This window comes from Perca flavescens, chromosome 7 (genome assembly GCF_004354835.1).
Source record: "Perca flavescens isolate YP-PL-M2 chromosome 7, PFLA_1.0, whole genome shotgun sequence".
NCBI classification, from domain to species: domain Eukaryota; kingdom Metazoa; phylum Chordata; class Actinopteri; order Perciformes; family Percidae; genus Perca; species Perca flavescens.
This window is the reverse complement of record NC_041337.1, coordinates 8,334,197-8,346,435: the sequence shown is the minus strand read 5'-3', so window position 1 is coordinate 8,346,435 and position 12,239 is coordinate 8,334,197. Positions and strand designations below refer to the sequence as shown.

At 42.6% G+C, this 12,239-nt stretch overlaps 1 protein-coding gene across 3 annotated transcripts in view; it reads right to left on the bottom strand.

Moving 5' to 3' along the window:
• The window catches only part of hspg2 (heparan sulfate proteoglycan 2), a 131,787-nt gene that overhangs the window by 64,919 nt on the left and 54,629 nt on the right, over positions 1-12,239 (bottom strand). For all 3 annotated transcript variants that reach the window (XM_028582819.1, XM_028582820.1, XM_028582821.1), the window contains 16 exons: positions 11,096-11,240; positions 10,088-10,245; positions 9,829-9,969; positions 8,072-8,235; positions 6,529-6,708; positions 6,048-6,244; positions 5,451-5,598; positions 4,234-4,361; positions 3,910-3,996; positions 3,589-3,647; positions 3,256-3,317; positions 2,446-2,586; positions 2,070-2,243; positions 1,548-1,727; positions 927-1,045; positions 689-800 (listed from right to left, as the gene is read on the bottom strand). In XM_028582819.1, coding sequence (XP_028438620.1) covers positions 689-800; positions 927-1,045; positions 1,548-1,727; positions 2,070-2,243; positions 2,446-2,586; positions 3,256-3,317; positions 3,589-3,647; positions 3,910-3,996; positions 4,234-4,361; positions 5,451-5,598; positions 6,048-6,244; positions 6,529-6,708; positions 8,072-8,235; positions 9,829-9,969; positions 10,088-10,245; positions 11,096-11,240 — 2,195 coding nt within the window. The remainder of the gene's footprint in view (positions 1-688; positions 801-926; positions 1,046-1,547; positions 1,728-2,069; positions 2,244-2,445; positions 2,587-3,255; positions 3,318-3,588; positions 3,648-3,909; positions 3,997-4,233; positions 4,362-5,450; positions 5,599-6,047; positions 6,245-6,528; positions 6,709-8,071; positions 8,236-9,828; positions 9,970-10,087; positions 10,246-11,095; positions 11,241-12,239) is intronic.

The following is a 12,239-nucleotide window of genomic DNA, read 5'->3' as shown; positions in this document are numbered from 1 at the left end:
CAGGTTGATCTGTTTGTTGCCGTTCTCAAAACCCCTTCGCTACGGGAGACAACAACAAACTTCGAGCTAGCAAGCTTCACGCTGAAAATGGTGAGTTTTGAAAAAAAGATTTGGATTGTGCAACAAGGAAGGCCTGCTTGGATTTTTCGGGGAATGATTGTAGAGATTTACAAAGAATATATTTCCTGGCATTTCCTCTCTAACTGGGATGTTTTGGGACCGATTGGTCGGATTGCTGTGGAGGAAGCACATATGGCGATGAACTGGTTTTGAGGTTTAACCATGTATCGGCTAATCTAAATAGCTCCCATTACTGAATTGTGTGAACAGTTAACTTAATTTAATATTGTATGTGGTGTTTTCTTTTGCGGGGTGCAAATGTTCCACCAAAACAAAGTTCCTTCCAGAGACTATTTAGCAGAGCCACCGCCACTGCGCCCGATTGTGATTGTTTTAAAGAAATGCAAACAACCCAGAGCGTTTTCCCCTGAATGTATGTGTGGTGTAGCCGGACCTTCCTCCTCAGCGCTGCAGAGATAGGTCTGGCAATGTCAGACTTATTGTGATATGACAAATAAGCCATCTCCATGACTCCATCTGCCGTAAGATGTGGATGAAAGCCCCCTCAAAAAATAATCCTTTTTTGTTAAATTCAACTAAAATGCTTCTCTGAAATCTGCATGTGTACCTGGCAGGAGGGTCCTCTGTATCCCTGAGGACAGGCGCACTCTTCCACCTCCAGGGCACGTTCATTACCAGTGGAGTGAGGAACAGCCACGTCCATCTTGATGTCTGAGATACTATTTAACACAAAAAACATAATTAACAATAAACTTTGCTTTTCGTTGAGTGCAATGTGCTTGGATTCATTTTGGAGGTATGTGAATGAGCTGTGCGGTGACAGAGGAAGCCCCCCCCCTCCATACCTGGTTTCTACCATGTTGTCTGCGTAGGTGGCCCTGATCATGAAGACGGTAACGTCAGCCAGGGCCATCAGCAGGTGCTCACGAGTACACGGCTGCCCATCAGCGCGGCGCCATCCAGACTGTCAACCGGCCGGATGAAGAATGGAGAAAAGAGGAAAGTTACTCTTCTAACATTGAGTGAGAATTCTGATTTAGCTAAACAATACTCCTGCTAACAATCAGTCAAACTTTCTTTCTGTAGAACATTTCATGCAAACCAATGTAACACAATGCGCTTTGTACAAAAGCGACACAACTTACTGTGCAGTTATACAGATAACCAGATCTATACATCACTTTAAAATATACAGAACACACCCACATGCGCGCACACACACACACACACACACACACACACACACACACATTCCGACGCTTTTATCCAAAGTGACTTACAATTTCTATACAGTATATCAGAGGTTGCATGCCTCTTGACCAACTAGGGGATTAAGTGCCTTGGTCAGGGACACATTGGTTGATGTATCGCAACGGGAATCAAACCCAGATCTCCCACACCAAAGGCACGTGTCATTTCCACTGCGCCATCACCACCACCCTTTAGTGTTCAACGATGAAACCCACCTCCCTGAAGACCACGGTGACAGTCTGTGGGACACGCGGGAGAGGCTTGGTCTGAGAGTAGTGCTCCAGGAAGATGCCGTTGCCCTGGAGAACCACGTCCGGCTGACCGTCGATCACCAGCGAGCGCTGGAACGGTTCGAAGCGCACCGTGTAGCGAAGCTCCCCGCCATAGGCCGTCACCTGGTCGCAACAGGGCGGGGAAAAAAAAAGAGAAGCTTGTTGTAACGGAATGGTGGAAAGGTATTTCACTCACTAATGGGACTGTGGGGGGAGTCACAAGACACCCATGTTTGGCCTGTCTGTGAATTCAAGCCAAAGGTTCAAAGGAGTCTCACTGTGTGGATAAGTGCAGCCTTTTAACATGTTGAGGCATGACTGAGTGGGACAGAAAGGGCAGAGACATGCAGCCACGCTTAGTCTGTGGATGTTTTATTTAGATGCGCCTTAAGACTTACTTTTATTTGCTTAGTTTTAACTGTGTTTAACCAGTTTGTTTATATATATATATATATATCTCCTCACCTTATCTCCTCTGAAGCTCTCAGGCAGGACCCAGTAGTAGATGTCTTTGGGGACACTGGAGAACGAGCGATAGACAATTTCAGACGAGCCCCGCTGGGAGATGCCTTCCGAGATAGTTTTAGTGTTGGCACTGTTGGAGAGGGAGAAGAGCTGCCCGTTCACCCCTCCTCGCACCTAAAAGAGACACAAATAGGTTGTCGGAATGAGCTGTGAACTGAGATTTACATGCGCTCAGTCACTGTTTGCACACTGCATCTTGCCATGTAACCTCCGAAAAGGATTTGCTGATACAGCACAACTGCACAAACACTGAGTCAAACCTCGATACCAAAAGATGTTCACCCCTCCCTTTGCCATTCGGAGCTTGGCAACCTACCTGATCTCTAGTCCAAGTGGAGCTGGCACACTGTTTGGTGACGCCCATGCAGAAACAACGTAGACAGCCCTCAGGGTTGGTCTCTGATAGATGGAAGAACCCGGCCTTACACTCGTCACACACAGCGCCTGCCACGTTGTTCTGAAACACACACACACACACACACACACACACACACACACACACACACACACACACACACACACACACACACACACATGTAATCCATCTGCCTGTCAAGCTTATTTCTTTCATAAAAGATGACAGAGGAAAAAACAAAACAGCGTGACACGTCAGTCTCTAATATACAAAAGATTTCAGGATAAATGGTAGTAATACCATAGTAATACAGGGTACCCCCAGGATTATTATAGTTAAATGTAAGACTTTTTAAGACATGTTTAATACCACCTTGGTGGAAATGTAATGCCGACTTCACGGCCATTTATTGGACAATCAGTGTGGATTTTAAGCCAGAGAAAAATCATAATTACCAGAATCTTATGCTATAAAAAACTAAAAATACTAAACAAAGTTATCCACACAAAATCTTTATTTAATCCTACGAAAAGGACAAGAAACGATTTACGACTTTTGTAAACAAACTTTAATACTTTGTAAACCAAACTCAATACTTTTAAGGCTCTATTTTTAGAATATTATATAAGACTTTTTAAAAAAATATACTTTTAAGACCCCATGGGTACCCTGTAATATAATCCTGATAGAGAAGAGCAGGAACGACAACAAAGGCCTTATCTTAATCTTATCTTAAAACTATTTTTGCAGTTTGCCATACTGCATACATACCTTGCAGCTGCATGGTCTGCTGCTGGAGCTGACAGTTCCTCTGTTATCACACTTGGAGCTTTCTGCAGGGAGAGAGCAATGGAAAGACAATGATATACTGTATGGGGTGGAAAGTGCACCTGAGAGTGTTCCAGCCACTCTGCATACCTGAGCCATGACCACATTCTACTGCCTACTGTAACACCAGTGAGGGGGAGGGGGGAGAGACACCCCATGGTAATTATTAAAAAGGCCCCTGTGTGGTCATATGGCTTGGCTACAGCTTCTGTCCATTTCATGCCTTGAAATGAGAGTTTCAAAAATGTTGGTGCAATGTGTTGAACATGTACTCACGGTTAGGAGCACATTTTCCATTAGGCAGAAGAGGGTTACCCTGGTAACCAGGAGCACACCTGAAATGAAACAAAACCATAAACGATTGACCTATTTGTTATAGCTCCTTCTGCTCGTTACCATCAATCTTCATTCGTCAAAACCATATTCTAGGGTAGGTTTTATTATTAATCGTCATCATAGTCTTTTGGTAAAGTATAAACATGATGACATTTGTCATTACTACCAGTCATTAAAGAGTGGTATTGTGGTCTTATAAACCACATCCAAACTATTGAAACTGTATGTTGATAACACAGGTAATGCTGTCGGTTTCCTCACTTTTCGCAGCGTCTTCCTGTGTAGCCGGGCCTGCAGGCGTCACATGTTGCCTGTTGGTCGACGTCCAGGAAGCAGGTGTCAGAAAAGCTACAAAGCCCAGTACAAGAAGCCACAGATTAAAATCGACAACAGTGCGTTAATGAGTGGCATGTTGAATGAATAAATCCCCGCTCAAATATTTGCAGGGTTAGGTTATATTCCCACTGATGCTTTGTGTGGTCTGTGGGTGTGAATGTGTCTGCTCCTGTTTGTACAGTAGTGTGTGTGTGTGTGTGTGTGTGTGTGTGTGTGTGTGTGTGTGTGTGTGTGTGTGTGTGACCTTACCGGCGGGATGTCTCATAGTACGGGCAGGGGCAGGGCTTGCAGTCATCGGAGCGACCTCTGCTCGGGTCACCAAAGTAGCCCGGGCGACACTTATCACACTGAGGGCCCTCTGTGTTGTGCTGGCAGCTCTGTGGCAGGGAGAACACACTGGTCATTCTCTCGCAGGGATGCCACTCAAAAAAGAAAAAGGAAGAGTTTGACATTTTGGAAAATACACTTATTTGCTTTCTTCTACTCCGGTCGGGATCAAGAGAAGTACATTTCCAGAATCGTTGCCTGACATGAGCAGAAGGCGATGGTCACGCACTGGATGTCCCTAACCTTCCTCTCGCTGTGTGTTGACGTTCTCAAACTCTGTTCCCTTCGGAAACCAACAACAACCTTCGAGCTAGCCAGCTACACGCTGAAAATGGCGAGTTTTGAAGAAAATTTGCATCGTGCAACAAGGCAGGCCTGCTTGGTTCTTTCGGAGAATGGTTGTAAAGCTTTATAAAGAATATGTTTACGGCATTTACTCTAACTGGGATGTTGGTGGTCACTGGTTAGAGCAAATGAGGTTTAACCTTGTATCCAGCTAATTTTAATAGCCTACGTTACTGTATTGTGTGAACAGTTAACTTCATTTAAGGTTGTATGTGGCGTTTTTTTTCGAGGTGCAAATGTTCCCCGAGACCATTTAGCAGAGCCACCATCGCTGCGTCCGGAGCTTAGCGCCGCCCAAGACGATTGCGATTGGTTTAAATGCAAACAACCCAGGGTGTTTTTTTTCTCCTTTCCCAGAATGTATGTGTGGTGTAGCCAGACCTTACTCTGCAGCGCTGTGGAGATAGGTCAGGCAATGCGAGACTACTACTACTTCAACAATGAAGCTAGAGCAAGGAGTTCATTAGCTTAGCATAAGGACTAGTATAGTAGTAGGCTGATGTCTTTTTTTATTTTTGGAGATTTTCTACTTGTCTTTATTCTAAGCTAAGCTAATTGCCTGCTGGCTCCGGCTTCATATTTAGCGTACGTACTCAAGAATGCTATTGATCTTCTCAGCTAACTCTTGGCAAGAAAGTGAATACAAGTATTTCCTTGAAGCAGACAAACATCTGTTTTGATCAACAAGCTAAACTCTGCCATGTTTTCCAGTAAGGAAGTGACTATCGGCAAACTCCAATTCACCCTAAGTGACTGACTTTCATTCTAGCCAAAAAAAGAGAGTTAGCTATTACCAGACAGTGTCCGCTGATTGGATCGCAGGCGCTGGCGTGTCCATAACAGTTACAACCAGCACAGGTGCCAAGATAGGAGCCACCGGAGACACGTTCGAAACCAGGGGAACACATCTCACAGGACAGGCCTGAATATCCAGGAGGACATCTGGGAATGATAAATATAAGAATCATCAAGCGGGTCCAACCACAACATTATGACGAGTCAAATTACAACGCTACAAATTGCAACCTTTGCTCATGTTGTAAACAAAAAACAGCTGTCTTAAGCTAGCAAATGTAGTTTACAGTGGAGATATGACAAAAAAAATAAAAACACAAGTAGATAGAGGGAAATGCAACAAAGGTTTATGGCTGGAACTGAACTGTGCATGTTACATTTTGGGGAATGGCCCCCAAACCGTCCCTCAATATACATTATTGTAGTTCTAAAACATATCATTGCATATATACATGCCACTGTGTTATTGTGCAGCACTTTTTCACTCTAAATATGCACACACAGGACACACTGGTCCCAACACGTTGCTTTGATTGTAGACCGCTGACGTGTAAGGATCTCCCATCTCCCCTAAGCTCGAGGGTTTTCTTTCTTACCTGCACTCTTCGACATCCTTAGCATGACCCAGAGTGCTGAACTCCACAGCGGTGGTTTCCATGACAATGTCGGCGAGTCCCACGCTGACCATGTGGTTGTCGTAGATGGTGCGGATGCTGATGCTGTCCAGGTTGGCCAACGTCATCATCAGCTCCTCCCGGCTCACAGGGCGGCCGCTGGAGTGCTGCCATCTATCCTGAAACAATAACAACAGGGGTTACTGATGGATGGATGTACTTAAAATTTATTTCAGTATTTCAGATAGGGGATGTTCAGCTTTTCATTTTAAGATTATACCGCAAGTCAGAGTTGGTCAAAATGATATTTTGGTGTCAACTGTGTATTTGTATTCCTCATTTTTTGAATTTGTAGACAAACTCGACAACATTTTTGTATTTCTTTTGTAAGGAACTGCAAGTCCTCATCACTCATTTACCACTGGATTGTGCAGAATTTGCACTTTCTTAACCAAAGACTTACTTCAGTGAACTTGATTTCCTTCTGGTTGACCACTTGGGCAGGGGTGGGGTTGCCTCTGCGGTACACCAGCCTGCGTCCGTTTCCAACCAGCATCACATCAGGCTTCTCCACAGGCTCAGACAGACCGCGGGCCAATGTGTACCGCACCTTGAACTTCAGGGATCCTCCATAGGAGTCAATCTGAAAATACATTCAAAGATTTTTATGATCAAGTGTGATAATTAGTTAAGTGAAATAAAGTCTGTAATAAAAGGGTTGCACGATGTGAGAAAAAATATGCAATAATGTTTGAATATCGTGATAAATAACAACATTAAAGGTCCTATGACATGCTCCTTTTGGATGCTTTTATATAGGCCTTATTAGTCCCCTAATACTGTATCTGAAGTCTCTTTTATATAGACCTTAGTGGTCCCCTGATACTGTATCTGAAGTCTCTTTTATATAGACCTTAGTGGTCCCCTAATACTGTATCTGAAGTCTCTTTTATATAGACCTTAGTGGTCCCCTGATACTGTATCTGAAGTCTCTTTTATATAGACCTTAGTGGTCCCCTAATACTGTATCTGAAGTCTCTTTTATATAGGCCTTAGTGGTCCCCTGATACTGTATCTGAAGTCTCTTTTATATAGACCTTAGTGGTCCCCTAATACTGTATCTGAAGTCTCTTTTATATAGACCTTAGTGGTCCCCTAATACTGTATCTGAAGTCTCTTTTATATAGGCCTTAGTGGTCCCCTAATATTGTATCTGAAGTCTCTTTTATATAGGCCTTAGTGGTCCCCTAATACTGTATCTGAAGTCTCTTTTATATAGGCCTTAGTGGTCCCCTAATACTGTATCTAAAGTCTCTTTTATATAGACCTTAGTGGTCCCCTAATACTATATCTGAAGTCTACAGCCACGATTGTAGCTCTATTTCCTCATGGGCGGGCCAAATTCTCTGGGCAGCTGTGGGCGTCGGGCAAAGCAGAGAAAGGGGAGGTAACCTTTCCCCTTATGACGTCAAAAAGGGAAGATTCCAGATTGGCCCATCTGAGCTTTCATTTTCTCAAAGACAGAGCAGGATACCCAGGGCTCGGTTTACACCTATCACCATTTCTAGCCACTGGGGGACCATAGGCAGGCTGGGGGAACGCATATTAATGTTAAAAACTTATAAAGTGAAATTTTCATGCCATGGGACCTTTAAAGTGCACTCAGTTCTGCATTTCTGCTGCTTTCAGTCTTCTGCTAAAATACAACAAATTACTTGTTGAATTTAAAACAAACAAAAGGAAATCATTTCTAACATTCTTTTATTGAACAAATTGAACATTGAATTGAACATAAAAGGCACCAATAAAAAAGAATGTCAGTTACATTTTAAAGTGCAGTTTTCTACTGATATTTTCTTTCAACTAACACAAAACAATCGGAGTGCCTTACGCGATATGTCACAGCCTTTTGCACTGTGTTTATTGCACCAGTTGATATTGCGTTGACAATAAAAAAACAACAACGATATATTGTGCAGCCCTCTGTAAATTATTTGACTCTTTACCTTGTTGCCCAGGAACTGGCGAGGCAGGGTCCAGAAGGAGTCGAGGTTGAGGAAACGGCGCGACAGGTCGACGAGCTGGAACTCTTCCATCTCTGGGTTAATGAGGAGCTGAGTGGAGGAGAGAGGAGGAGTGCCTGGCCTGGCCGGGTAGCTGACATTCACTCCTGTAAGTAAGAATAACAGATTCACTCAGCATGTTTCAAGCTCTAAATATTAGGACTTCACAAACCTTTAAAAAGGAATTTCAGTCAGTGTTGTGCCAAGTCATCTTTGCTCAAGTTCCAAGTCTACGGTCCCTATTTTAACGATCTAAGCGCACGGCGTTAAGTGCCTGGCGCAGGTGCGTTTAGGGCGTGTCCAGATCCACTTTAGCTAGTTTGACGGCGAAAAAAAAAAGTGTGCAATATTCTGCGATATATTGCAATGTATTACCTTTTTTCCAACTTCAAATTTTTCCCAATTTCAAATGATGTCCCCAAAGAAAAATTTAAAAATATACATTTCTCTGTTTGTTCATCTCACTTCAATTTTATTGCTGCAAAATGGGATTATCAAGCAGACAGACTGACCAACACATGTATCATAAAAGATCGATACTTGGCATCTGTGTATCGATACAGTATTGCCATGAAAAATATCGCGATACTATGCTGTATCGATTTTTTCCCCCACCACTAGTGGGCGTAAAATGCAATAAACCAATCAGAGTGTCATCTCCCATTCCTTTTAAAAGCCAGGCGCCTTTGGACCTTGGCGCATTGCTTTTATGATGGTGGATTTGCACCGTAATATTTTTATTTGTAATCTTTTGCATGCTCGTTTGTGTTCTGCTGCATGTTCCTGTGTGTGTGTAACAAGCATAGTGTGCACGTGCGCTGTACATGAGCCTAGGCATATTTTACTAATTTGCTGTTAAAATAACAATGAAATGCTGCGCTATTGACTTTAGACCACTTGCGATCACTTCCCGCTGCCTCAAGATAGTATTACGCCAAGAATTCCCCTGAATACACCTCCCTGTAAGACCAACACGGCCATGGGCGCACAGATGGGCGCAGGTGCATTTGTTATTTAAACGTTGCGGGCGCTGGACGGTCTTAAAATAGCAGAGATACTTTCGTCTGGGTTTGTGCCACGCTGATCAGGTGCAAGATAGGGCCCTACAAGTCTTGAGTTATTTTTCAGGGTTATGTCAAGTCAAGTCGAGTCCTTAGTTAGGGCAAGTCCCAAGTCAAGTCACTTTTTTTATCATGAAGAAGTGATTACTCGTGGCACAGACACAGCCATTGTGGTGTTCTGGTCTGACTAATGAGGCTTCATCAGGGGTCTTTGATGTTACGTGTTGCCATAGCGAGGAGTTTGACTGACAGCCAGTCATCGAACAATGACAATCGCCATACCGGGGAGCTTTTTGAGTCGTCCAATCATGATTTACAGTTTGCATTGCTGCCGCTGCGTAGCACACTTGACAGTTAGACAGAACCGTGACAACGTTATGTAGTCATATTTTATACTTAACAGCTAACATTCAAGCTTATGAATACATGCAAGTCATCCAAAGTCATCATTCCTCAAGTCAAGTCTTGAGTCACTGACTTACAAGTCGAGTCCCAAGTCATTTATTTTTTGTCAAGTCACAAGTCATCAAAACGGTGACTCGAGTCCACTCGAGTTCAAGTCACCAAGTCTGAAGTCCAGATCTCTGATTCAGTTGACAGTGTATCCGTCAGTTTTAAAAGCAGGAATAGTCTGAGTGCCTTTGAAGTCTTCCTCCTTAGTGAAACGCAGGCTGATCTGGTTGCGGTAGCGGCCGGTTCCTTTGCAGTTCTTGGAGAGTCCGGCACAGAAGCAGGACACACAGCGGTTCTCCACACTGAAGTGACCATCAGGACAGTTGCCTACAGAGAAGAAGAAAAAAAAAAAGACACAATATTCTTACTGTAACTAGAATTAAGTTATAATAAAAACTGTGGTGTTTCTGATGGTGAACCCACAGCAAAAATGTGACATAAGTACCTGGATTTGGACTGGATGTCAGAGTAAGGACTCCGTCAGGGATCCCAAACACCAGGCCTTTAGCATTGATGGCCTCACAGGTGTACGCCCCCTGATCCGCCTCCTTCACATCGCGGATGGTCAGACTGCCGCGGCCATTCTCGCTGGTCATGGAGATCCTGGGAACATTTTTACTACATTATTACAAACGGTGCAACTCACAAAACTTTTTTTACTGGTGAGTTGCATGTGTGTGAATGTGAGATGTTTGACCGGTATATTTTTGAGCACAGTCTCCGATAGTACACCTGAATCACATTGTGTGTAAATGCAATGACAATGAAAGAATCTTAACTAATCTTATCTTAACACAGAAATACAGCACAAATGATCGCTTTTACAGTAATAAACTCAGTCGAGAGTTTACTTCAACTCCCCCCAGACCATAATAGCAACCCTCTGGTCTCTTACTCTCACTGTAACAGTCTGCAAAAATATTGTTAGACAAACATCCATAACATTCAACTGTAATTGCCTAACCACACACACAGCAGACTACGCCCTGAGCGAACATTCTGACAGAGCAACTTTTGGAATACACCACAAATATCTCAGTAATTAGAATCACAGGTCGAAATAAAATGATGACTCCGCACATAATCACTGATCTAACAGGGCTGTTTGACCGTCATCATGCCATGTGAGAAATGTGTGGAGGAGACAAATTCTTTCATAGTCATTTTCTAATTTTCATGGTCTGCTGCAGATCTATTAGGCGAGATTGGCTCTCACACGATGCAGATGTTTTGTTTGAAACAGCTTGTCCAAACAGTGCAACACATGCTTTTCGGAAAGTAGCATCAACACAAATCAATTTTTAACATTTAGAGCATAGCGGTTCCAAAGATATTTAAAATCATGTGGACAGCATTTTCCTCAAACCTAATAAACTGTACTGGTATGATGTCAAAATGAGTTATTTTATTAATTTAATTACAGTACAGAAGGAGAATTTCTAATCAAACCCACCTGCCACTGAGAGGAATGTGTCCCCAGTTGAGTCGCCAGGTGATGATAGGTGTTGGGACTCCCACAGCCTGACAGTAGAACGTCACGGTCGCCCCCCGCGCTGCCTGAATGGACTCTTCCGGCGGGCTTGTCACAGTGGGAGGGGCTGCAAAGCGTCAAGAAGATGAGAAGTGCTTTAACCCCATAATAAATGCCTGTCTACAAAACAATGTGACTGGAATTTGGCGAACCGGTGAAGCTCCATAATGCCTTAAGAGTCAGAGGAAACATAATTCTCTGCTATGGAGGGACAAATCCCTTTCAGTTCTCAGGAATGGATGGTTCAAAACAAAAGGTCTGTGTCTCAGTCAACACATGTGTGAAAAGAGCTGGGCTCACAGCAAATTAGCTCAGAGGGTGACTATAGAGGAGAGGCAAAAAAGCATAGGGAGTAGGGGTGGGAAATCGAAAATCGTTCTCTTTTCCCTAGAATCAATATTTTTTTTTTTTTTTTTTAACAATGATTCACCTAAATATTTTCTGTTTATACAGTACCGCTGACGGTGACTACATCATATCTGTTTACAGCAAAACAGAGCGAAAGCAGAAAATCCATGTTATGGTTACAAATGAAATAAATGTCAGACGGACATGTGATGTGCATTCTTCTTAGAAAACAATTCGTTTTTAGAAATGTCTCATGATATATTGTCCCTAGAAGTAGGGCTGGGAAAAAAATCGATTTGATTTAAAAATCGAGTTGGTAGGTAAAATCAATTCATATTTTCAAAAAATCGATTTTTTTAGATTTTTTTTTTTATCATTTTTTTTTTTTTTATCTAAAAAAATCTTTTTTAGATTTTTTTTTAATCCAAATACAGTATCAATAATTTGGATGTTTAACATACTTTGCTGCACACTGCACAGTGACTTTTCACTTAGAGAAAGGGTTTGCCTTTGCAACTTTGTTTATGTTGATGCACTTTAATTAAATACAATAAATATATATTTTTGTTTTAAATGGAAGAGGGGGGAAAATCGAATCGAATTGTAAATCAAGGTTTTTATAAAACAATCGCCCAGCTCTACCTAGAAGTGTATTATTCAACTTTTGTTTTTGTTAACGAAGGAAAAGAAAATCACAAGTACTCATTACTATCGAATT